The sequence below is a fragment of the Oryzias melastigma genome, linkage group LG6 (assembly GCF_002922805.2).
Source record: "Oryzias melastigma strain HK-1 linkage group LG6, ASM292280v2, whole genome shotgun sequence".
NCBI lineage: Eukaryota > Metazoa > Chordata > Actinopteri > Beloniformes > Adrianichthyidae > Oryzias > Oryzias melastigma.
The window spans coordinates 33,380,955-33,408,900 of NC_050517.1; the positions used below are offsets into that span (position 1 = coordinate 33,380,955).

A 27,946-nucleotide genomic window follows, 5' to 3' on the forward strand; every position below is an offset into this window, starting at 1 on the left:
AGGCCTTGCAGATTCATCTGCAACGTCTTCCTCAGAGGAACGAGCAGCAGAAGGCGGAGCTCCTTCCTCCTGCCGAGGCTTCATTTCATCAGATAAGTCTCTGAAAGATTCCAGATCAAAGGCGTTTTCCAAACCTTCCTTCTTTGCACATCAGCATCCTCGGTGTCTGATTTGCTCAAATGAGATCTAATCGTGACTAAAGCTTCTCACACGTTTCCCACGACTGAAAAGAAGGTTGATTATCTCTTCCTGGCGCCCAGCCCCTCCGTCTTGCATGGCCTTCAGCTATATCATCCATTATACACGCGGAGACAGATGTCCACAATGCCGGCTTGTTTATGCAGCCGGAGTGGAGGCAAAACAGTCCGCGTTCTCCCACGCCGGACTGCTTCTGCAGGGAGTCTGGCTGAACTGGGAGCCCAGAAGACACAGATGACCCGCGGGATAACACACCACTGCAGGTTGGTTTCATTAAACCCACAGACTCCATATTCAACAATCCCGGGATGTGATAGCATCTTGTCTCAGCTGACTGCATGTTATTCCAGTCCGGGATGACAGCTGCCCCTGGCGCTACTGGACAGCCATAATTGTCTCCATCGTTTAGGCAGCCACATGTGTTCACATGCAGAGTTTCCCTAGAGGCCGCTGTTTGCTGCTAATCGATGCGACCATCTTGCAAAAGAAGGAAACGTACCTCTCCGCTCCATCTTTTTTGAGGAAACATATTAGCTTTCATCAGAGGAACCAGCATCTTTAAGCCTATCAATCACTTTCAGGACAGAGCCGAAAATGTCACGGCAACACGTGAACTTTCCCTCCAGAGAGATGTGAATTATTTCTGAGTCAGAGAGCAGAATGACATTACAGCTGACAGAAGTTTCCTGTGTGTAAAATAAAAGTACATGTGAGGTTTCTTGAAGTTGTGCAGGAAAGCAGATTTGCCACAGGAGACACCCAGGGCGGCGCCGAAACCAACGCCGAGTCAGACATCACCACTGTGTCGACTTTTAAAATTCTCAATGACTAATTCAATTGTCGATCAGTTAGTGATTTTTTTAAATCTCAAAAATACGGTGCGCACGTTCTAACACCACGTCTGCCATTGTCTTTGACACACATGTGCAGTGGTGCTAATTCGAGTCAGTGCTGATGTCACAGGAAGTTCTAGGAAGTCTCGGTTACCATAACAACACGACAACGGAGCTTGAAAGTGGAAAACATAAAAAAATACAAGACAAAAGTGTCCAAAGCAATCTCTGCAAGGCAGCACTACGGCGATGCATGAACTCCTGAAGAGGAATGATAACGCTGAGGAGCGATCATGTCTAGCTAAGCTAACATTAGCGTAAACAGAGAGCAAACGTATCAGCTAAATGTTTTCAGTGATTCCTACAACCTCCACCTCATCAGAGTTAAGTTACTCTGCTGAAGGGAACATCTGCTAACAAAAGCTAATTATGGTAATTATGGTCACTTTACGAATGATCCGATTAGTCGACTAATATCAGTGATTAGACCATTTAAATAGTCATTTGTGGAAGCCCTACTACAAACCCTAAAATGCAAACGTTTAAAAGTGTGTCAAAGAAAACTTTACATATTTGTTGAATACTTAAAAATAAATGCTAAAAAATCCCCTCTATAGGAATAACTAAAACATTCTTAAAAGTTAATAAATATTCTTTAAAAAAAGCATCAAAAATGGGGAAAGAAAAATACTCTTATTCTTATTTTAAGAAAGAAAATTTCTTGACACTCAGACTATTTTCTTTACACGTAAAACTGCCCCCGTTCAATGGGGGGGGGCATCGGCAAATCCTCACAAAAAGCTGCTGCAAAATGCAAATTGGTGTGGTCGTTAGGGCTGGGTTGACAAAATCAATTAATCGATCTGAATCTTGATGCTAACGTATAATGGGATTTCCCAAAGGACGGCTAATGCTAATGCTCAGTAGACGTAAACATACATTGCTAACATCTTTATATGAGTTTTCCAAACTCTTTTAAGGATATATTTTTTAAAGTTACCATATGTGGTCTAAAACATATTTTTTTTTTTGTCTTCTTCTTCTGGAATAAAGTGTAATGCTATAGCGCAATCGCCACCTAGTGGCCAAACTGAAACGCCCTCCAGGAGAAGCAGAACAATCGTTGGAGCTTCTCCGTTAGAGAATCCATGTAACTCTGTATACTGTAACAGGTTAAAATGAAAATCTTCAAGACATTTATAGATTATTATTTCTAAACAAATGTATCTGAATGTGTGAATTGTTAAAACTCATAATTGAATTGAATCAAATTGAATTGAGTGGATTGAAAGAATTAAAAAAAATAATTTAAAGAGTCTCTGGAAAATTGAATCAAATTACAAGTTTAAATTCGGCAAGTGTCACCAGGTGGTAAGTTGGTGAATTTCCTGAAAAACTGGCTTTTAGGTCGCTGCACTGTGGCCTTATCTTAAACTAAGATTATTTTTTTGGTTATTAAAAAACTTTTTTTTAACTTTATAAAGATCTCTGCATTGAACGACACTTCCAGAAGGCAGTGATGGATTTCAGGGACGGAAGGAGCTGTTCTCGTGTGGCTGCCGCCGCGTACCTGCGCCATGTCATCCAAGCAGTTGAAGATGTATTTTCGCGCCTCCTTGGACTTGATCCCAGTTTCAGCCTCGTGGTCCTCTGGAGTCTGCAGGAGACAAGAAGCAGATGTTCCTTCCAGAAAAAACACTATTTACATTAAGCTCATTACGGCCTCTTGTTTCTGAGCTGCAGGAGAACGCGGCGTGCCCTGAGAGAAACCCCGGGGGGGGGGGACACAAACGCTCGCCTAACAGCTAATAAAGGTGGTGGTGGGGTGTGGGGGGGGCTGCTGGCAGAGACGCCCCATCACAACCGTATGCAGGATTTTAACACGTGAGCTTGACAGACGTAAACATGTCAGCACTCCAACAGATGCATGAGGAGGCCCCACCAAACAGTCTTTAATTAAAGAAAGCAGTTTAGTGCAGCTGCTGTGATGTGGAAACGAGTGGAAATTAGAATAAAGTAAAAAAAAAAATGAATTGAAACGAATTGCAGAAAAAAAAGCGTTTTGAGTGATAAAAACTGTGTTTTTTACATGTCATTGTCACATTTTTCAAGTAAATTAGGCTTAAATCTGTATTTCTGGGTACTTCTTCATTCGTTGTGAAGCAATTAAAGGAATACAGTTTGAAAAATATCGTATTTGTGACGTCGAAAATACGACATGGCAACAAGCTCCGCCCCTTTATGATGCATCCACTTGCAGACGAAGAGATCCATGAACGTCTTTGTTTTGTCTGAGCTGGAATCTGGATCTAACTGTAAGGATGGATAGCTCCGATGTCTCATGTTTGTTGCACCAGTGACCCTTGAGAGGCTGTGAACAGAGAACTCTCAGCAAACGAGAAGGAGAATTTCAGAGATGAATTTCTACTGAACTCCTGCCGCTCTGCAGAAACTATATCCTGGAAGTTTTTAGATTTTACAGCCCAATCATGATGAAAAGACCTCTGAGAACACTTTAAAAATAGATCAAAATATGATCTATTTAAAAACCAGTTCCTGCAGAAACTCTGTGGACAGTTTTCTGGTCTCAGAGCATCTTTTCCGTAATTCTCCTGATCTGTACGTGTTTCTATTTGGCTTTTATTAGGATGAGTGAATATTCCTGCTTGTCTGGACCAAATGAAGCAGACAAAAAACACAGCGAGGGAGTCGCACAGCAAAACGTCTGTGTGGCATGTAAGAGGAGGGGGGGATTACGTTAAAGCTTTTTATTGAGGCCCACATGAAGAGGCACCGCAAAGGGTTATGGGAAATGTTCAGAGCCCCCACAGTGCTCCCTTTTTCTTCATTACACTCGAACTTAGCCACATGAATGACTCTTACTTTGTTTTTTTAGCTTTATTTGAAACATTTCCTGCATTTTTACTGTTAGAATGTTTCATAATGGGTCTTGCTGAGTTTGCTAAAAGCGAAATAAACAGTTATGTCCTCCAAAGATTGACTTCTTGATCCACTTTAAGTGTTTTGCTTTGTACCTTGAGTCTCCAGAGCGGGTAGGTGGAGTCTGGATCTCTGTTGAAGAACCTGGTGGTCTTTGTCCCTGCGCTCAAGAGATACTCTGCAGGCAGACCCTGTGTCTGTGAGATGTACCTGATCTGCAACACAAAAGCAAAAGCAGGAATTTCACTTCACAAACGGATGACATGATCATTTAGACCAGGAGTCCCCAAACCTTTTCTTGTGAGGGCCACATAACTGTTTTCTTCTCTGATGTGGGTCGGGGTCGATTTGTATGATAAAAGAGGCAGTGTAACAATCACAGCCTAAACGTAAACATTTAGGGTTCTCCAGTAAGCCACTTATAGCCAAATTTTAAATAATTAATTTCTGTAATCTTAATTGAAAAAAATAATACTACAACATTTTAAAAACTAGACATATAGTATTTAACTGTGATAATGCTAGTGTGAATGCTGTAAGCTGAATGTGGCCGCTGAAGATGCTCAAATTCCTAACAAAAAAATATATATATATATATTTTACATTTAAAACTAAAAATGCTGAAGCTAATAGAAGAAAATGCTGAAGTTGAATGATAGCTAAAATATTAGCTGAATGCCAAATTAGCCTAAAAAACAGAAAGAAAAAAAACAGCGAGCACGTAGCTGAAATATTAGCTAAATGGCAAATTAAACAAAAAAATGGTAAAATGTCTAATGTGGCCAAAAACAGCTAGCATAGCTAAACCCCAAATTACCCTAAAATACTGAAAAAAGTCTAAATTAGACAAAACAGCTATCATGTTGCTAAAATATAAGGTAAGTGCCAAATTAGTATTAAAATGGTAAAATGCTTAACTTGGCCAAAACAGCTAGCATAAAGCTAAAGTGTTAGTTAAGCTCAAAATTACCCTAAAAAGATGGGGGGGAAAGCAGAAATTAGCCAAACAGCTAACATGTAGTGGAAATATTAGCCAACCGCCAAAACAGCCTAAAAAAACTTAAAAAAAGCATAAATTACCCAAAACAGCTAACATGTAGTGGAAATATAAGGTAAATGCCAAATTAGCCAAAAACATGGGTAAAATGTTTAATTTAGCCAAAACAGCAAACATGAAGCTAAAATATTAGCTAAACTCCAAATTAGCCTAAAAAACTGAAAAAAGCCTAAATTAGCCAAAAACAGCTAACATGTAGCTATAAGGTAAATACCGAATTAGCCTAGACAACTAGTAAAATGCTTAGTTTGGCCAAAACAGCTCACATAAAGCTAAAATGTTAGTGAAGCTCCAAATTAAACAAATAAATATAAAAAAATAAATAAATTAGATGTAACAGCTAGCATGTAGCTGAAATATTAACTCCAAAACAGCCTAAAAACTTTAAAGGGCAAAAATTAGCCAAAACAGCTGACATGTAGCGGAAATATAAGGTAAATACCAAATTAACCTAAAAAAACGGGTAAAATGTGTAATTTAGCCAAACAAGCTAACATAAAGCTAAAATATTAGCTTACTGAAAGAAGTCTAAATTAGCTAAAACAGCTAGCATGTAGCTGAAATATTAACTAAACTCCAACACAGAATAGAAATCCTTCTGTCAAAACAGTCAAAAAAGCTAGCATAAAAGAGCTGAATATTTTAATAGCTGAAAGAGCTAAATAGTTGAAAGAGCTGAAGAATTATGGATGTCCAAAAAACAAACTAATAATAATAATGATAAAGAAATAAAGAAAAAGTGAATCCCTATTAAACCAATGAATATTCTATCCTCTCCTGCTATAGTTCAGGCTGCAGAAGGCTGGAATAAAAAGCAAAGTTCTATGTGGGTTTCAGTTGGTGTTTCTGCTAGTGTGTGGGGGGCCTGATCCGGCCCGCGGGCCGTAGTTTGGCCCCCCCTGATTTAAACCATAGAAATAAGCACAGCACGGCAGCCTCGCAGAATGGATTACAAATGACACATGCAGAGCTTTTTGAGCTGGTTTAAAAAAAAATCAGACAAGCTTGTTCAGAGATGTGAGCAACTTGCTGAAGGTTTCCCCACTGAGCCCCATCTGACTGATAGAGGAGGAGGAACGCAACAGTGTCTTGCTCCGGAGCACAGGGGCTGCACTAATTGGACAAGTGGCTCTGTGGCATCTGCTCAGATAAACAGGGAGGCTCTGCAAGAATCATCAGGGACTGTCAGGGGGATTTCAGGGAAGGCATCTGCAGCATCACCCCCCCATGCAAACTCAGGTATAATCTCTCAAAGGAAGAAATATAAAAATGCTAAAAAAGCAGAAGCCAAATGTGGGTTACCTGATCGTACTCTGAAGCTCCGGGGTAGAGCGGCCATCCCAGAAACAGCTCGGCTATCACACAGCCCAGCGACCACATGTCGATGGCCTCGCAGAACGGCAGGCCCAGGATGATCTCTGGAGCTCTGAGGACGGAGAAATGACAACACTTAGACATTTTTACTGTCCACAATGGAAAATGCTTAACACACACCGACGCGCCGCCGTTAATCCTTTCACAAAAGCTTGTAGGAGTTTTATCTTTACACTTCAAATGAGTTCATGGAGAGCAGGGCAGAGAGGAGCTGGTCCAGTCTGCTCATGAGGGCCGAGATGCAAAACACTCAGATTCATATTTCTAATTGACATGACGATGCATGGATGTATACTTTATTAATCCCAAGGGAAATTGGTGGTAGTAGGCAACACATACAAGACATATTTCCCAATGGTGGGCAGTAGCCACGCAAATCTGGTGGGGCTAATCACCCAGGAAAGACACGAGACGTCAAACGTCAATCATCCTCGATCTGTGTCGCAGTACAACGGGATGGAATGAAGTACAAGTGAAAGTACATGAACATAAAAGTACACCAATTTAACATAGACGAAAAGGTCCACACCAACGGACTCCCACACAATTTATTCCATTTTGATTTATTCTGGAATAATATTCCTGCCTTTTTATTATTCATAATTATGTTAAAAGTTACAAATTTAAAGTTTTAAAAATTGGAATTCTGCTAGCTTTTTACACTATTTTGACATTTATTAAGATTTTTTAGGCTAATATTTCAGCTAAATGCCAGCTGTTTTGGCTAACTTTTTTCATTTTTTAAAGATATTTTGAAGTTTAGCTATTTTTTCAGGTACATGCTAGTTGTTTTGGCTAACCTAAGTTTTTTTATTTTATTTTTTTAGGCTAATTTGGTTTTTAGCTAATGTTTTAGGTGGCGTTTTCAGCCATTAGCTTCAGCATTTTCAGTTATTAACTTCATCGTTCTCAGCAATCAATTTCAGCATCTTCCTCTTTAAAATTGGCAACAAAAAATATACCAAATATTGGAAAAAATGGCTTTTAAACATGTAACAAAATAACTACAAAAGTGTTACATCGCTGTACTCACTCACTTTATAAGTGCTGGTCATGTTCATTATATTTTGTCAATTGTCAAAGTTTTGTCAACTCTGTATGCTCTAAGTGTTTGTGTTATGGTCTGCTTATTTTGTTTTAATATGAAAAAAAAAACGAATAAAAATTAAGTAAAAAAAAAGAATTCAGCATCTTCAGCTTTTAGCACTAGCATCTTTAGCGGCCAAATTCAGCTTACATCACTCACACTAGCGTTATCGCAGGTAATGCTATATATCTAGCTCATAATTATATTGAAGTTTTAAAAATGTAGTTTTAGTGTGTTCAATAAATATTTATACTGTTTGCCCCTCGATATGAGGTGTGTTTTGGATTTGGGCCCCCAGTGCGATTGAGTTTGACACCCCTGGTCTACAGTCTACCTGCTATACTCACACTCAATTATACTTAATTAAATCAACTTCAGAGCCTTCTTTCATAGCTTATAGTAACCATACGAGAGTTCAACGGAGCTTTAGGATCCTAATGCTGCTTGCAGTGACCATGGAAACGGCCGGCCCCCTCCAGGAGTCTTGGTGGGCTCTGGCAGGCTTCGCAGAAACAGGGAAGTCTGGACCAAGGCCGACCGAAAGTCGACAGAATGTGGGAGACAGCAGGCTCCCAGACTCGCAGGGCACTGGAGGTGAACAAATGAAACGCACTGCAAACAGTCAAAGGGGGAAAATTCCAACGGCAGCGCCCCACTTTCTGAGGACGGGCGGGACGTCAACAGGGAGCAGGAGGGCCCTGATCCATCCGGAGAAGCCGGACAAAAGAGAAACTCCACAAACAGCGCAGACACAAACAAAGCCAGGAGAGCGGAGTTTCACACGGCCAGCAGCTCCCACCACAAACCGCGCTTATTGGGGTCTAAAGGCCAGCTATGGAACTGACACCAAGACAACAGTCCAGCAACAGTATCTCGGGGCGCCATTACGCGCCAATACAAAGTAAATATCACACACAATGAGGAGAGGAATCTGTCAAAAGGTTCCCCAAGAAGCAGAAAGGAGCCTGCGAGGAGAGCGTTCAGTAGGAAGAGTAATGCCGACTGAGGCCAGGAGAGGAAGGAGACGAACTAAAGTACCAAGGTCAGTGTGATCCTCCTCTAACAGCTTGTTAGAGCGGCTGGAGTTTCATGAGAACGCCGGGGAAAAAGGAAAGATCAGCCGCACACACATGCTCTCCAACACACTGGACTAAACAAAAGGAAAGGAGATCGAACGCAAACACATAACCATGAAGTCAGATTACCTCCATCCTAACTATCACTGTGACATGCAGGAGCTTTTCTAACAATACATGTCTGGTTTGTGGAAACCACTGCAGGGAGATGAAAGACTGAAGCTCCTTTCATCAGATGCTCGGATTCCCATGACTCTGGTGGAGGCTTGCAATCCACAGGAGCGTCAACTTTACTGTCTTTTCTGCGCAGAAAACATCTATCACCACATATTATTCACAGGCGCTCACAAAGAAGAGTGTCTGACTCTATTTTAAATACAAAGGAAGCTTCAGAGCAACTCCAACAAAGCCCACCGTCAAACAGAAACAACAGCAATTAGGGCTGTTTTTTTTTTTCTCCAGCTTTTAATTGAAAATCTCTGTTGGTGCACGTGTGGCTGTTTGTGATGAAAACATGCACTTTGCCCCACTGCTTGATTAGGACATTTGCAAGAGTTGCTCTTCAGCTTGAATTCCTTTGAACCTCCTCACAAAGCTCCAGTCAGGGCCGTTCTCGCCACCCGCCCTGCTGCCCTGCCGCCTCGCCGCCTCGCCGCCTCGCCGCCTCGCCGCCCGCCTTTCACAGAAAGCTCCTCCAGATCAGCGAAACACAGAGAAGACGCGCAGAGGAAGGAAGAGCGAGGGAGAAACCACAAATGCAAATGTGGCCCTGCCAATGCATCTCTGCTCTTGCATGCAAAGCGCTCCACAGCTGCTGGTGCAGCCCTTCCACTGGCAGTGATAAACAGCACACACATCTGCGCAGTTCAGAGCAAAAACAAAAAAACAAAACAAAAAGAAGTTCATGCATTTACCATGATTACAGTTATGGATGCTGAATAGTTTACTGCAGGTGGACTTCAGGGTTTCTGCTTCCTAAACTATTCAGGGTTAATATTTTAGGAACTTTAAGGGCGTGAAGACCAGACCGGATTTTATATTTGAGTGTCCAAAAACTACATGTAAAAGAGGAGCAGGTCAATGCTAAACCTGTGCTAACACACCGCACTCATTCTCCCCCTCCAAGTTACTTTTTGATGTTTTTGGCGTCATTTTTTGACGTACTGGCTGTTCCCATAAAATCAGGGTCCCCAACCTCCGGGCCGGTACCGGTCCAAGGGCCACTTGGTACTGGGCCATAGACAGAGAAACGTGGAATACCCGAATCAGGGGTCCTCGACCCTCGGGGCGCCGACCGGTAGTGAACCAGTACCTGACCAGTGCAAGTACCTGGGCGTGAACGGTACCAGTCCAAGGGCCACTTGGTACTGGGCCACATAAAGAGGAAACATGCATATGCTAATCGGGGACCGGTACCTGACCAGTACCAGTACTTGGATGCTGACCTGTGTCTGTCCAGTACAAGTACAACGAAGGGAACCAGTACCAGTCCAAGGGGCGCTTGATACGGGGCTACAGACAGGGAAAACATGCATACACTAATCAGGACTCCCAGACCCTCGAGATGCAGACCGGTCCTGGACCGGTACCTAACCAGTACCAGGAGGGGAATTGGTACCAGGCCACAGACAGGGAAAACATGCGTATGCTATTTAGGGGTCTCAACCCTCAGTGCGTGGACCGCGGTAACAGATGGGAAACTGGTACCAGGTTAGAGTACTAGTACTGGCTCTGGTCCGAGGGCCAGAACACGTACTGAGGGTCGGTACAAGAGTACACTGATTAGAGGTCCCCAACCCTCTGTAGCAGTCAGGTATTGGTCCTAGGCCGTCCACGTAATGTGGTCGATACTAGAGTACACTAATCTGGGATCCCCAACCCTCTGTACAAGTACCGGTACTGGTCATGTACCAGTCCTAGGCCTGTCCACGTACTGAGGGTGAGTACAAGAGTATGATAATCAGTGCTACCAGGGTACAAAGTACAGAGGGACCTGTCCTCGTACCCGACTGGTACGAGGACTGGTACCTGTCAGGTTCTGACCAGTCCTGGTACGTGGACGGGCATGGATGGGTCGGTACAAGAGTACGTTAATCAGGGGTCCCCAACTCTTGGTACCAGTACCGGTACTGGTCAGTTACCGGTCCAAGGGTCATAATTGTCTGAAACTCCCATTAGCCTTACAAACACTTCTCAATACCCTTAGCACACACACGACAATGGTACGTTCCATTTTCAGGTGGCCGTACGAGTCTCAAGATGAAACCACTCCTCTCTACAACCCTCCATGAGTCCAGACAACCCAAGAACTCGTAGCACATGTACAGGTTAGGGTTTGGGTGCACGTGACGAATTCTTAAGGACTGAGTTAGTACTTTAGCGAGAAACGGCTAACAACACAAAGACCAGCCCAAAGCTTTTACTGGATCCGAAAGAAGAGCCAGCCGCATCAGAGGCCCCAGTGTGCTGGCCGAGGCCTCTGAAAGTCCCGGGGCTTCACAAAAGACTGAAGGAGGCTGGATAAAGAGCCAGAGCCTGCCTGCTGATATCCTCCCAGCTGGCCTGGTCATTGATGAGCCTCCGTCCCTTTAGGAGCCAGAGATGGCACCGCTCATGAATGAGGCCTTTCTTCTGCCACCCCAACACTCTCGCACTCCTCAGCCCTTTCACCCGTCTCCACCGGCTGCCAACCCCGACACCTCACCAACCAACCCAACCCTACCACCCCCACCCCACTCTTAATCTAGGACACCCGGGTTAATGCTCCCCTCCCCACGCACATGAGCAGAGACACTCACACAGATCCATGCACTCAGCTGACATCACAGACTGTGTGCATGTCAGGATGGATTCATCAGGCTGACCTTCCCTTAGCTTGGCTTGGGAGGCTGATAAATCCAAATAACCTGACAGAAGTTACACGCACGCGAATACGCACGGATCAAACCAGCTTACAGTGGACGGGGTGATCTTTTTCCATTTCGAAACCCTCCTCGTTGTCCCGGCGTGTCACAGTGTCTCATTATGACGGACAAACCATTAAAGAGAAGGAACCTCAGCAGTTCTGAAGGTATATGATGGTAATTAGCATGCTGTTCGAGCTGGAGGAGAACGTTTTTCAGCTTCTTCCTCTTTGACCATCTCCTGCCAGCCTCTGCTTCATGTAAAAGTGTCATGTTGGTGCTGTGAATGCACCCATCCTCTCTGTGGGCTTCCATCTACATATTCATGCCCCTAAATATTCTTCCGCCACCTCTTTGAAGAGGCACCGTAGAGAAGCGCCTTTCTTGACATATTGCACGGTGGTTGCAGACTGTGAAATCCCTTTTTGCAGAGTTACACGCCCCGCTGTGCACCTGTGGCTCCTTCGAGCTCCCGCTCCAGACATGCACGCATGCATACATGCATGACGTGTCTCCGAGTGGTCCACCTACCCTTATCATTACAGAGATTGCCACACAGTGCCTGAGCGACGCTGAGGATCCAAAGACTGCCAACAACACATGCACATTATGCAGGCAGCGGCTGCATCCCGCATTTACATTTAGAGCTCCAGGGCTCCAGGTGGTTGGGGGGTGGGGGTTGGGGGTATCTGGTCAAGGATAACTTTTTCAGAGACCGTGAGAAGTGTTTCCTCCCTCTTTCTAAGCAGATGCGACACTCAGGATGTACAAGGTCTTTAACTCTTTTACGGAGTGTTTACATTCTTTTAACAATTCAGCTATAGACACAAATGGCATCATTTGAGCCAGTTCTGAAGTTCAAAAAAGCAGATTTGCACCAATACGCAACACTTTACATTAGGAATGTGTCAGTGTAAAGTAAATTAAAGCCAATTTTCACAGCTGGTTCACACTGAGCTGTAACGGTTTGTCAAAGAGTGTGAGTTATTTAGATGTCACTGACAACATCTCCAACGTTAAAGAGTTAAAACAAACACACCTTTGGAAACAGGCTGGTGCTTCAAATATATTTAGAAGATACTGTCAGTTAAGCCCAAGTACAAATCATCTGGACTCAATCTCATTGGCTTCAGTTAATCCACTTGGATAAGCACTGAAAACGTTTCAAAGACGATAATTTTAAGTCAAGATTCCATTTTAAGACAATGTACCATGGATAAAAACGTAGCCACCTGTACAGGTGATACATGGTTTTAGGTTTTCCAGGCCAATGGAGGGTCATAGAGACTAGAGCTGCAACATTTACACAACTATTCTACTATTAAAATACTATTAAAAGTGCACTTTTGTTACATTTGAGTCAGTGAGACCAAAACTTTTCATTTTATGAAAAATAGTTTCATGATTTTGGAAACAGAGGCTTCAGATCAACATGAAACATGTTTTTTTAAGACAGTAACCCTTCCACTCTACAAGGCTGGTGTCCAATGACAGAAATGAAGTCTTGTCCACCTTTGTCATGGAAGGGCTGACAGGTGGGGTCATCTGGACCCCATAAAGAAGCACGAGGTTGTGGGATTTGGGTTAAAAACTTCATAATCATAATAAAAAAAAAATAAAACACAGATTGTTTGTTTTTTTTATTTAAAAAAGTATCAGAAGGGGACTTTAAGATCAATGTAACATTTGCGTGTGAACTACAAAAAAAATGCATGAACTGCGTAATTCTCAACCTACCAAAAATTTGGAACAACTCAAACCAAATTCATGTAAAGACCCGTCAACAGACACCCTTGACGGACATCTGCACACATCGATGAATGCAAGAAACATGTGTCACGCATGTATCACGAGAGACCGACATTACGTACAATGTGCAAACTGTACGTCGCGGTCTTTAAATGAGAACCGTCACAAATAAGAAACGGAGGCAGGTTTTAGGGTAGACAGGGATTAACCCTCGTCCTCTCTTATGGGGTCCAGATGACCCCACCCTTACATTGAGGTGTTAGCCCTTCCACGACAAAGGTGGACAAGACTTCATGTCTGTCACTAGACACCAGTAAAGATCGGCAATCATTGAAAAAAAAAATCCAGCGTTCTGTCTTGTGGGGTCCAGATGACCCCACTTTTAATGTAAACAAGCCAAGTAGAGCGGGAGGGTTACGATGTTCTAGGTGTAGGTCAGCAGAAACATACTTTGACTCAAAGCTTTTGACTGAGGCCATTGGTCAGAACTGATAGTTTGTAGGAACTGGTCTCTCCTTTTGGTCTTCTACATTCTCCCCTTGCGTCCAGCTCAGTCACCCTGAAGGAGTCAATTGTAACTGAGTACTAACAATGAGAACACTTGAACATTCAAAGGCGTTCCCTTCCTTTGCCAGTCCCCCCATCTCAGAGCTTCCCGCCTCTTTGAAGCATTTTTAGATAATGAAATATTCAGAGGGAGTGAGGTAGTCCTGTCACCGTCGCACACAAGGAATCCGGTCAATATTAGCACGCCACATTTTCTGACTCCTTTTGACCTTTAGTTTCTACTGTTTCTACAAGGTAAATATCCAATTCAACTAAAACAAACAATGGTTCCTGCTACAGCCAAGCTGAGTTGGATGTCTCTGTTGGATTTCATCATTTCTAGCTGGTAATTACCTCTTCCCCATGGTCATTATTCTCCAGTATTCAGCTGATCCTATCAGCAATACATCTTATTTCCACCCACAGCCTCCTGACTTTTGCAGCTTCATCCTCCACAGCTCTACCTCCTGGTGCTCGGTGCTGTGGTCAAGACCCCCTCCCTCACAACAGCAGCCAGAGGAGGAGAGAGGGTAAGTCATAGTGAGGCCAACAAAAGGAGACGGATGCCTTCTTCATCAACCGCAAACGTGGATCTGTCCTCACTGCCACTCATGTCAAAAGGAAAATGTTGGGAAGGGTTTGCCAGGGGTGACTGACGGGTGTTTGGCAGACAGTGACGGAGTCAGGACAGACAGCCCAGAGCAAAGATTTAGGGGATGCCAAAAGGGAGCCTGGAGTCTCCCCAGCCTCATTAGGGTGGTATACTGATTTTCACTCGTTAATAGGCTGACTAGTGGGCCACTAACCAGTCATTGACCTGACCCTGGGGCTCGTGAAGCTCTGCCATGATTAACCTGAGTCTTACAATCAGAAGAAAACCCTCATGGATTTCAATGGTGCAAAAACGGTCCTAGACCCATAAAAAGAAAGAAACGGTACTTATCGGTGGCACCGAGTGGAACAGCATAAAAGACAGATCCAAGCGGGGTAATTAACAACTTGTGATGTGAAACAACTGGAAACAAGTCTAGTTGGGTTTAGATTTAGAATTTAGGATTAAAATAATGTTTATTTTCTATTTGCTCCAACGCTCACTGTGAAACAGTCCTTCTAGAAAAAGATCAAAACCTCTCACCTTATTGGCAGATTTTCTTTAAATAAACAAAAAAATTACCAATGGGATGAAAAAATTCTAATTACGAAGACACATTTTCCTAAACAAGGATCACTTTGTTGTTGAAAAACATCTCGCATGACAGAAAATGCGATTATTTATTTTCTTGAACTAAGGTCTTTTGGATATCGCCAATAAAATCCAGAATCGATTCAATTGAATCACCAGGTACAGGATCAATTAAATTAAAATTTTTGTTTATTCTTTTGACCAACTAAATTTGATTTGATTCAATAAATTTTGAGTTTACATATTGAAACACATTTGCTTAGAAATACATCAATAATCCACTTAATCTGATACAGTTCACAAACTGTAACATTTATTAGTGAAATTATGAGATTGTTAATATCATACAGAGTTACATGGATGCTCTAACGGAGAAACTCCAACAATTGTTCTGCTTCTCCTGGAGGGTGTTTCAGTGTGGTCACTAGGTGGCGATCGCACTATAGCATTACACTTTTTCCAGAAGAAGAAGAAAGTATGAGCAAAAACTGTTTTAGACCACAAATAGTTACTTTAAATAATATATCCTTAAAAGAGTTTGGACAATTCATTTAGTCAGCAATGTATGACTGAGTGTTAGCATTAGTTGTCCTATGGGAAATCCCATTATACGCTAGCCTCAAGCTAGTGGACTTTAACTTCATGCGTTAGATTGAAAAATATTTCCTTTAAAAATTATGATGACTTTATAAAATAGATTTTTATCAACCCAGCCCTTATAAATACCCCATATGGGGGTAAATAAAGTGACAGAAATCTCAAGATTTGTGGTTTTTTGCATCTGTATTCTGACCATTGACTGCATCTAAGAACTGGAATGAGGACATGTGATAGTATCCCATGGAAAAGAGTTTATTCTGGCTCCAACCAAATTAAGTCAGTCCTCTCTACTTTTTTTTCTGTAATATGGACGTCACCATGTTGGAACCAGTAAGCAACGATTGTTCGAAATTGGTCTGAGTCGACGTTTCTATGGCAACTAATTTATCCAATCAGGAGTGAGCTTGTTGGAAGGCAACATGAAATCTACTAATCTAACATTTTGAATCTTGGAGTGGGGAGCCAGCAGGCTCCACCCACTTTGAGGCATCTGATTGGTCAGTTTATAACTGATGTTAAATCAGGTCAAGAAAGGCTGTTCTGACTGTTTATTTCTCTATAGAAGTCTTTGGGATTTTGGCTTCTTGGAGCCACTTCCTGTTTGGAAAACCAAGGGGGAGGGGCCACTCAGTCCAGTTTTCATATACAGTCAATGGTGCTGGTAGCTTTGACCAAAGGACTTGGAAGTGGATGACGTTCTGGATCACCCGCTGTCTCTGTCCCGTCCACTCGGCCTCTAATTACCCAGAATCCTCCACGGGTTTGCTGCACAGCAGAAAGATGAGAGTCTGTGAGGCTCGAGCAGATCGTGGATGTGGAGCAGCGCTGAACAGCCCTGTAGCTTGTTGTGAGGCAGCGCAGCCGTGGGCACTGAGAATTCATGTCACACGCCAGAATTTGATTAGGCAGGAGATGGTATTACTGCCTGACCTGGTGGGAGGAAGGATGAGGGGAGTCGAACAGAGGCAAAGGAAAGAGGGGAGTAGAGGGTGAAGGTAAGGAAGTGTATGGCTGTGTGTCAACAGGGGAGGGGGGATTTTTCAGTCTGTCTTGCAAAGGTCTCCCTCTGCCCTCCTTCACTTGCCCCGGAAATAAGGAACTAGTCAACCAGAGCAGCATTTATTATTGAAACGCCGTACGTGCATGTGCATTCAGCCTGTATGTTTGTGTGTTGCAGGGAGACATATGTCATCCTGACGGCAGGACGGCGCCCCGGTGGCTCCCAGCTACTACATGTTCTCAGGCGCCGCGTTTTAAAATGGATTTTTGGCGTCTGTTGTTTTTATCACATATCCAGTATGCATGGCTCCACCAAACCCCCCCGTATCACTTGATCTTTGTCTTAGTTTTTCTTAAATCAGCTGAAGGGGACAGACGTGTCAACACAGAGCCGAAAGCCACCACTGCAAAAAAATAGGAGGAAAATGGCAACAAATACTCAAAAAATAGAGACATTTAGGGAAAACTTGAGAAGTAAGTGAACGTTTGGTTTCTGTTATTAAAAAAAATGCCATATAAGAACCAAAATATCTGGGGGAGGGGCTTCTTTTTTTTTTTTTGGCGAATCATCTCAGTTCTCTGGGCCGTTCTGTTGTGCTTTTCACTCCTCAGATGGAGCAGGACGAGGATTAGTTTGGCTCTCTTCATCAGTTCGCTCTCCAACTCGCTTTGGTGATCAAGTTTAGGTTTGAGCGTCTCGATATGCAGCGTCATCTGCCCCACTGACCCCCTTTACCAACGACACCACTGCCTGGCGTGGCGCTCTCCTGACTGCCTGTTTTAACACAGACAAAACCAATCAAAAAAACATGAAATCTCTCGGTTTGTTACACAGCAAAAACAGAATCTTATAGTAAAAAGGCTAAGGAAGCGTTGATAAAACCGATTAATCAATCTAAAATCCATAATCGATCCATAAAAGTAGAGACCGATCTAACGAATACAGCTAGCTTGATGCTAACGTATAATGGAATTTCCCATTTTGCTTGATCAACGTAAACATACATTGCTGACTAAATGAAGATCTTTATATGAATTTTCCAAAATCTTAAGGAAATATTTTTGAAGAAACAATTTTTGCATCGTTGTTTGCTGATATTTTCTTCTTCTTTTTAAAAAAAAAGTGTAATGCTGTAGCAGGATCGCCACCTAGTGGCCAAACTGGAACGCCCTCCAGGAGAGGCAGAACAATTCTCCGTTTGAGAATCCATGTATGATATTCAGACAGGGCCGGTGTGTAGCATAATACAAAATACACAAAGTGACAAACTCCTAACGGTTATAAGGTCTATATTGTTTCTGATTTGTTTATTTGTTTATTATTTATTCTTCTTCTTTCTTTCTGCAAGTTTGAGCGGAAATTTGACCCCCGCCACAAACTGGAAAAGTCCCCAACATTTCCACACACCTAGGGAAAATTGAAAATGAATTTTGGGCATAGTAGGCGTCAACCATCCCCCCCAAACGGTGACATCATGGCGAGCGTTTCCGTAAATAAAATGAACGGGCCGAAAATCACTTATGTGGCCAAAAAATTAAAAATTTTCGAAATGCGCTAACGGATGTCGGGGATATCCCTGGGGACTTTTGAAATTATTATGGGATGTCCACACGACCTACGGTTTGGCGGCCATCTTGGGGTGAAATCTGAGAATTGGTGTTTTTCACATTTTTTAACAATTGTTGGAGCTTCTTCATTTGAGAATCCACGTGACATTGTCTGCTCTTAACAATCTCATTTGTTCACTAATACATTTTACAGTATCAACTCAAAATGAAATGAATCAAATTGAATTGAGTGGGTTGAAAGAATAAAAAAAAATCAGAATCAAATGGATCCAGGCTCTGGTGAATCAAATCAAATCTGAACATTATTATCGATACCCAGCTCTGGTTTTTTCATCCCTTCATGACAAAAAACAAGAAAACTTCTGCTTCTTTCTTCAGACTCTTTAAAAAAATGAACAAAAAAACATCTCTCTAAACTACACACAGAATCCCAGCGTGTTCTCCTAACCCAGAGCACGCCACAATAATAAGAGGCGTCTTCACAAACAATAAGTCACGATGACAGGTAATTAATCTGACCGAGCAACAGTGCCCTGCAGTCGTTTGTAAGTATAGTCGCAGTTAATCACCTTTCAGTGACAATATACGCCCCTGTATTGTTTTCCCTTCCTTCTGTCAGACGCCGTGTTCATTTTCTCCCATCTACACGCCGTCTATGACACGCCAAACCCAGCCGCGCTCGCCGTTTAATATGCCGAACGCTGCCGTTGAAGGAAAACAATTACTGTACAACAATAATCAATACGGCATTATCCTTTCCATGTAGCCATACTTGAGGATTCAATTACTGTCGACAAAATGACATTATTTCTCCTTCTACGCTCCTCGACGAGGAGGCCCCAGACGCTGGTGATTGTATTTAAACAGCAGTTCAAACAGAGCCAAACTGGACGTCCAGTTTGATGAGTACACAACTGTGATTTTAGCTACACAAATGTTGCAAAGATGAGCCTCAGAGGGTAAAAACCCACTCCCATGAAAATGCTGTTTTTGACGTGATGATGGAGGAAATATTTGAATAAATTGATCTTCGAATTGAATTTTTGAGAATTTCTTTACTCAAATTGTCCAGAATCAGGAGCAGACAACAACCTGCAGCATTTAAAAAAGATTGTATTTGTGACATAGGAAATACAGTGGGCGGGGCCACAAGCTCCCGGTTACGCCCCATTCTGATGCATCCACTAGCAGACAAATAGATCCATGAACATCTTTGGTTTCTTCATCTTCATTTGGCTCAAAACTGTACAGCTGGATAGTTCCAATAGATAAGGAGGCGGGGTTATTCTGCCTAGAAAACCCCGCCCACAGCTGAAACATGAATTCCTAATGAACTCCTGCAGAAACTATGTCCAAGAAAGCTACACATTTTTTTTTCTTTTGGCTAAAAATATCTTAAAAGATCGTATTTGTGATGTAGAAAATACAGTGGGCGGGGCCACAAGCTCCAGGCGCCGCCCTATTCTGAATCAGATAAGTAGATCCATGAATGTCTTTGGTTTCCTCGTCCTCATCAGGCTCAAAACTGTACAGCTGGATAGTTCCAACAGAGAAGGAGGCGGGGTTACACTGCACCAACAGCCCCGCCCACAACTCAGACTTCAATTCCTAACGAACTCATGGAGAAACTATGTCCTAGAAAACGACATGTCTTTTTTATTTTGGCACAAAACCTCTTAAAATATCGTAGTTGTGACGTATAAAATACAGTAGGCGGGGCCACAACCTCCCGGATCCGCCCCTATTCTGATGCATCCACTTGTAGACAAATATATCCATGAACGTCTTTGTTTTTGTTGCTCTCATCTGGCTCAAAACTGTACAGCAAAATAGCCCCAAATGGGAAGGAGGCGGGGTTACTCCGCCCTAACAACCCCGCCCACAACTCAGACATGAACTTTAATAAACTCCTGCAGAAACTGGGTCCTAGAAAATGACACGTTTTTTTACTTGGGCTAAAAACAGATCGTAATTGTGACATGGAAAATACAGTAGGCGGGGCCACAAGCTCCCAGCTCCGCCCCATTCTGATGGTTCCACTCATAAACAAATAGATTCATGAACGTCTTCGTTTTCCTCATCTTAATCTGGCTCAAACTATACGGCTACATAGCCCCAACTGGGAGGGAGGCGGGGTTACTCTGCCCCAACAGCCCCGCCCACAACTCAGATGTGAATTCCTATAGAACTCCAGCCTATAAAATGACACCTATTTATTATTTTGGCTAAAAATAGTATTTGTGATGTTCAAAATACAGTGGGTGGGGCCACAAGATTCTGGCTCCGCCCTATTCTGAGGCATAGATTCCTAATGAACTCCTGCAGAAACTATGTCCAAGAAAACAACACTTAAAAAAAAATTGGCTAAAAACAGTTTTATTAAAATTAAAAGCACTCTGGGAAAGAGGATGAATTTACATACGACAATATATGAACTTAAAGTTTAAAGAGGAGGGACTGATAACGGTATCTGTAGACAGATCCGACTGTAAAGATTCAACTGCTTATCAATCATTCCTCAGAGGATGATCAATCCCACGCTGGTGTGGCATTCATCAGAGCAACGTTTCATTACACAAACTTTGACCCTTTTGCGAATGCAACTTTTTTCTTTTCACGACAATAATCATATGATGTGAGGCGTGTTTTGGTGATATATGTGTGACGCAGACACCAAACCAGGTGTTTTCCTGCCTGAGCTTCCTTTGCCCTGAAGGAGGAACGTCCCTCTCAGAGGCATTCCGGACCTCGATCCTTCTTCTCCAGGAACAAACTGATGCCGAGGTTTTAAAAGCATTTCAAATTCCTAAAGAAGGCAATCACAAAACGTTCAGCCCTTTCGGTGGATTTCGTCTACACTTTTGGCTCCTTTCTCAGCTGGAGGGAGTCCAAAAGGACACGGTGTGAAGGGAACGCAGCCCTGACCTTCCAGACACCCCGACTGAGGCATCGGCATCGGACCCCCCCCGATCCACAGACTCTCTCATTGGTTGGTGGGTGTGGGAAATCTGCAGTGGCGGGAAAACTGGAGGGAGCACCTTTAACTGACCCTTCGCCCAGAACAGGAAATCTCCAGAACAAAAGTGAGCCGTCACCCCCCCCCCCACGGCTTGACACCACCGCCTAAAAATAAAACGGATCTCAGCTGACTGACCGAATCTTGAGGGAGGCAGCTCGCAGTAATCTGGTTCTGTCCCACATTCCAGGCGACTCCGGTGAGTGTGACCCCAGCCGTCGAACAGGAAATGAATCTGAACGATTCCCGGGATGACGGCTCCAGCTGTGACCGCCGGACATCGCGAATGCATAAACAAAACAAGGCGGCGTGCGGCGCTCGGAAGACAGAGACGCATCCCTAAACTGCAGGCATTTCCCTCCAGCTGGACGGATGCCCACATCACCGGCCTCAGACTCACAGCTGCAGGCCGCCGGCGGTTGCTATCTCCAGCTCTAACCAGATTCACATCAGCCACATTCCACATGTCTCGGCGGGCCCTGGGGGAGCTTCACAGCTGGGCACTAAGCTGGGCTGTTCTTCACAAAACCTCCTCAAACTCAACACGCTCCTCTTTCACCCCAATACGAGTGTTGCCGATTGTTCTGCGGGGAAAATCTTTGTCCTGTTTTAGCTCGTTCGCAGTTTACATAATGAGGTTAGACAGAAGTGTCGGAGGCCAGAACGCCGCATCAGGATGAAAAAGAATCTTCTACAGAAACCGCTCTACAGCTGCGTATCACTTCATTCTTCTGAGGCAACGGGAGGAAAAAAGACAGCAAACACCAAGCTTTATCTAATAACATCGGTGACTGTCGGCGGACGGCTGCATTCAGGAACCGACCTCTTAATGCAATAAATAAATGTATGAGACAAGCTGGGAAGCCTCGTAGAGAGAGGGCTAATGCCTTAGTCACATGACCCGACGGGTTGTAACGTTCACGGATTGTGCAAAAAAGGGAGATCAGCAGAGAGGAAAACTTCTGAATATACAGATTCTGTCACCTTGTGCGACTGAATTCGAGACTTAATGAAACCATAACAGCTGATTCACACACTGTGACATGTCTCTACTTTGTGACATCATCCTGTACACACGCTAAATACATCCAGGTAAGTTTGATGTCAGTGAAAGCATGTTAGCCTGCGCGGCTCTCGGAGGTTTGTGTTCATCCATGTGCGTCTGTGGTAACTGTAAAGGCCAGCCTGTGTTTTATCACTTCTGCAAATGCCGCGCAGTTTATCAATCTAACTGCAAACGCTCGGCACTATTTCCATATCCGTAATAGAGGAAGCCCATCTCCTGTCAGAGCTGCTCCTGCGGCGCTCTCTCAGAGCACAAATAGCACATGTCTGCACAAATGTTTGCACACATGTGCACACACACGCACAATACCTCGCACCGACCGGCACACTAACAGCCATAAAGTGCATCACTCTCCTCTCAGAGATCTGTTTATTTCGGGCCCCGTGACACAAAAGCTACGGCGGCGTGCATGCTTATCTCTGCACATCCCTTGAAACGCGGCGCAGCCCCCAAAGAGCTCCCCAGTGCTCCACATGCCACTTTCAATTAGTTCCACAAAGAGAGTCTTCCACTACCAATAGAAAGATGGGAGCTCATTACTGAATTCCTGTCCTCTCCCGGCTTTAAAATATAGATCAGGAGGCTGCGCTTAACTTCTGAGGTCTTGGATGTAGCACTCAGAGCCGAGCCACACCAGGCGAGCGCCAACTCTCGGATTAGCTACTCCTCAGGTTTAACAGCCCCCGAAGCTTTGCCCTCCATCTCACCATTACCTCTCGCTCATTTGCTTTATTCACACTTCATCTTTCCATCTCTCTACACTAAATAGGCTCCCCGAAGCCAAAGCTTTTGGCATTTAGCTCACAGAAAGGGGAAATACCAGTTTTAATAATCTGATGAGGACGGCAGAAGCAGAGCTGGAATTGTGGGTATCATTTCAAACCGCCGCACTATTATGGAGAGTCTGCGCGCCGAGGCAGGTGCTGATAAGGCAATGGAAATTCACTCAGGTATTCTAATGAATCCACAGCTTAGTGCGTCAGTAAAAAAGAGGAGCTTTTATGGAAATTAATCACAGTCTGTGAGGTTCGTTAAGGTCACTTCAATCCATTAAAATCCAGAGATTCCAAAAGACTCAGTCGACTAAATAAAACATGACTGCAACCGAAGCGTCTGCGCGCGGCGTCCACGCGGGAATTAGACCGTCTGGAGCAGATGTGTTAAAGTCAAGGCCCGGGGGCCAGATCCGGCCCTCGGGGTAGTTCTATCTGGCCCTCCAGATCATTTTAGTTTTTGTTATTAATGTTATCTTGCGCTTATTTCTAACTAGTATAAATTTGACAAAATATATTTTTATGGAGAGTAAAATATTGAGAATGATTTAAGGTTTAAGTTGATTTATTTTCTGGAATAATATTCCTGCCTTTTTGTTATTTATAATTACGTTAAAAAGTTACGGTTTTAATGTGGAATATTTTGGCATTTGCTAAGATTTTTTAGGCTAATTTGGAGCTTAGCTAATATTTCAGCTACATGCTAGCTGTTTTGGCTAATCGAGGCTTTTTTTAAAGAGTTTTTTAGGCCGTTTTGGAGTAAGGCTAATATTTACATGATAGCTGTTTTGGCTAATATTTTTTTTTTTTTTTTTTAGCTTTTTAGGCTGTTTTGGAGTTTAGTTAATATTTCAGCTACATGCTAGCTGCTTTGGCTAATCTTCTTATGCTTTTTAAAAAGCTTTTTAGCCTGTTTTGGAGTAAGGCTAATATTTACACTCTAGCTGTTTTTTGTTTTTTTTAAGCTTTTTAGCCTAATTTTCAACTAGTTTTCAACTATCAGCTTCATTGTTTTTAGCTATCAATTTCAGGATCTTCAGCTACCAACGCTAGCATTTTCAGTGACCAAATTCAGCTTACAGCATTCAGACTATAGCATTATTGCAGGTAATGCTATATATCTAGTTTATAGTAATAGTTACGTTTTTAAAATTTAAAAAATGTAGCTTTAGTGTCTTCAATGAATGTTTATCCTGTTCGACCTCAGGCGTGTTTTGGATTTTGGCCCCCTGTGCGATTGAGTTTGACACCCTGGTCGGTCTGGGGGGGCGCATGCCGTATCTGACGTACAACAATGCGGCGATGCTGCGTTATTGTTTTCTCCTGAAAAAGAAAAAAGCACAATAGCAAACATATCTGTTTACTTTTGAATTGATAATCCTATTAACCACACTGAGGCCTCCATGCTTCAGCCCTGCAGGGAGGAGGGGGGGGGGTGTCCTGTAGCTGGGTGCATATAAATGTGGCGAGACATCTTTGTCTACAGTGCAGCCAATATGTTTATACCTTCAGTTAACCTCCATTAGTGCCATTCTCAGAGGAATGCCACCAGACTGGCGGCTAATTGGGACCTGCAGGGCTGCAGCTATAAGGGTTGACCATTAGGCGCCACGCCGGCGCCGCTGCAGCCGCGGCGACTTTATGCTCCTGCAGAAAATAAATAACTGAAATCAGTGTGTCAGTCAACGCGGCCCCTGTCAATCAGTCAGGGAAGAGCCAGGTATCAGACACCGCGGGCTGAAGTGTCAGAGAGGCTGCTGATGGAAATCCAGCCTGGCAGGAGGGATCGAGGGGGGGTAGAAAGAGGGGGGGACGTATGGAAAAAAAAAAAAAAAGAGGGGGTTCGGGTCTGATTTGTTCTCTATGCAAATCGCAACAATCACAGGAAATGCCTGGGCCTTGGCTCCAGCTAATTGCCACAGCAATAACAAAGGGGGGGCTTCCTTTGAACGGGGGGAAAATTAAACATTAGTTTAGAGTTTTCTCTGAGACCAAGGGATGTTATAATTACCCAGAAACCAACACATCAGCAGTTTGCACGCCACGCGTCCCACTCCTGCAGCACGGCCAAAACAAATGGATCTCATATTCCGGGAGGGAGGTGTTTTCAGTGGATAACAGAGGAGATATGAAGGGGGGGCAGAGAGGTGAGTACGAGAACAAGGCAAACGGGATGGGGGGGCGGACAGACGTGGAGACGGACCCAAAGGGATATAATGAGGGGGAGAGGAGGTGGAGGGAGGCACTCAGAGGTGTGATGGAGGCATCAACATGCACATCGGATATTAGCATACTGACCCCCCCCAACCCTCTCAGGATGATCAGGCAGGATGCTGAGGAGCACAAATCAACCTCATTTCCCTTTCCAAGTGTTTGCTTAAATGTCACGGCGGAAATGGAGACGGAGCGCAGAGCAAACGACACGTTTGCAGTCCGGTCGCCACGGTTTCTGAAGCCGACTTTGGTTTGAGACGCCGAACAAGAAAAGAAAAAAACTGTTTAGCTGAAAACTTAACTCCATCCTGGGGGGACAGTTCAAGCCAGAAACCATGACCCTCCAACATCCAGATCATTGACTGTACATGGCAACTGGACTGAGTGGCCCCGCCCCTCCTGGCGTTCCAAACAGGAAGTAGTTGTTCTTGATAATCTTAATTGTTTTCATATCTTTAATACAAGTTATAAACGAACCAATCAGATGCTTCAATAAAAGTAGGTGGAGTCTAATGGTCCCCATATTTAAGAATCAAAACATTTGACACATTTTCTGTTGCGCTCTTTCAAAGGATGGGGGTGTGGTCTTCCAACAAGCTTACTTCTGATTCAGACCAGCTCGAACCAATCACTGCTTACCAATGATGTCTGGTTTAAACATGGCAGCTTCCATAGTGCACCAAATAAGTGATTAAATGGATGTTTGTTTGGTTAGATCCGGAACAAACTATTTTCTATAAATGATGTCACACTCACTCGGTCCAGTTCTCAGATACAGTCGATGCTCCAGATTGAAAATCCATATCAAACTGGATCCAGGTTGGTTCACCAAGTGATGACCCAGTTACTTCTAAGTCAGAATCATAGACAGTATATAAAGAACTGGATAGATTTCCTCCTCCTCTGTGTTCCAAACAGGAAGTACCAGAAAGCCAAAATCCCATAGACTCCTATTGAAAAATAAACAGTAAATAATCAGTCTTTTTGTTTGTCAGAGTAACTCTTCTTGCTTTGGTGTCTCTTTTTAATATCCTTGTGATAATCGAAATATTTTAATGATATATTTTCTGTAGTTCAAGTAATAAACTGACCAATCAGATAGTTTAATAAAAGTAGGTGGAGCCTAATGCCCCCCCATCCAACATTCAAAATGTCTGACAGATCACTTTCAACTTGGAGGGGCGTGGCCTTCCAACAAGCTGATTGGTGAGAGTGGTTGCCATAGAAACTCAGACCAACTTTAACCAAACACTGCTTACCAATAAAGTCTGGTTCCAACATGGCGGCATCCACAGTGCAATAACAGGTTTGAATTGACCTTTGTTTGTTTTTCTAGGGATGACGTCACACTCACTCGGTCCAGTTTTAAGATACAGTCAATGTTCCAGATTAAAAAAAAAAACATATCAAACTGGATCCGAGTCAGTTCACCAAATGATGACCCAGGCATAGACAGTATATAAAGAACTGGACACATTCGTGTTCCAAACAGGAAGTACCAGAAAGCCAAAACTCCAACAGCTATCGCTCAGTCAATCTGTTTGTTAGAGTAGCTATTCTTGCTCCGGTGTTTCTTCTTGCTAAACCTATTTTTTTTCATTTCTTTATCACAAGTTATAAACTGGCCAATCAGACGCCTCAGTAAGACCATGTGACACCCGCTGGCTCCCACCTTCAACGTTAGATTGACAGATTCTCTTGAGCCCACTTTCGTGTGGCTTTCCAGCAAGCTCACTCCTGATTGGTGAGAGTGGTTGCCATAGAAACAATGACTCGGACCAATCACCGCTTATTAACGTCGTCTGGTCCCAAAATGGAACCATCCGTGCTATGGAAAAATGGCGACTTCATTTCATTGGAAGTGGAGGTTTCTATCGGTGATGTCATTGCCTTGCTTTGTCCATCTCTATATACGTCAATGGTTAGAACAACACGCTTAAAATCATTTCTACATCTTCAGATCGATTTACATTTTTCACGTCCTGGTCAGATTTCAGCAACCGTCAAACTCGTTTGTCCCACTTTCCGAAATGCCAAAGGTCAGCGTTCGTGATGGACCAGATTAAAACGACCTCAAATGGGTCCAACTGAAATCAATGGGTCATCTGACCACATCTGGCGTCCGTCTCCTGCAGTCCCAGTCAAGGAGGTCACGGATGGGCCCGGAGCAACGATGGCGGGCGGGTTTAATCTATATCCGAGGGCAGCCGTCTAACCTAAATGCTCATTCGAAAGGCCTGCCCCCCCCTGGAGCCACGCTCTGACCTGCGTCTTTCTGAAGGTCTGTCTGTGTTTTTCCCGCCGCCTGACGCCCTGAGTTAAGCGGCGTTCTAGATTTGTTTGGGTTTTTGGAATCATTTTCCTTCTCCCTCCCTAAAAAAGCCAACAACTTCCAACACGGGAGCACGAACTCAGCCGAGCCGACGGCCCCGTCCTGGAAATCTAATCATGCAGCACAGCGAGATGTTTGTCCGTACACACACAGATGTGCATACAGTCGCGCAAACAGCCGGCCGTGTACACAAACAAAAGGAGTCCAGGCTCGCTGAGATAAGAGCCGTTCTGTTGAGATGAAGCACCGGTCGCTCTGAGCTCTAGCAGGGATTTGGGCTCAAAGAGGCAAAGGTTTTGTGTTGTATTAGTCACACAAGGCTAACCTCCGTCTCGCACAAGGACATGAACACACAACCGCACAAACACTCTCAAATCCTTCCATGTCAGCAAGCCAAACTCGTAAAAAAAGTCACACTCTAATTGGCATTG

General features: G+C 43.6%; 1 protein-coding gene across 4 annotated transcripts in view; it reads right to left on the minus strand.

Moving 5' to 3' along the window:
- The window catches only part of hipk2 (homeodomain interacting protein kinase 2), a 172,607-nt gene that overhangs the window by 101,703 nt on the left and 42,958 nt on the right, over positions 1 to 27,946 (minus strand). For all 4 annotated transcript variants that reach the window (XM_024280782.2, XM_036212578.1, XM_024280780.2 and 1 more), the window contains exons 3-5: positions 6,331 to 6,454; positions 4,067 to 4,186; positions 2,602 to 2,688 (exon numbers count right to left, since the gene is read on the minus strand). In XM_024280782.2, the coding sequence (XP_024136550.1) occupies positions 2,602 to 2,688; positions 4,067 to 4,186; positions 6,331 to 6,454 (331 nt within the window). The remainder of the gene's footprint in view (positions 1 to 2,601; positions 2,689 to 4,066; positions 4,187 to 6,330; positions 6,455 to 27,946) is intronic.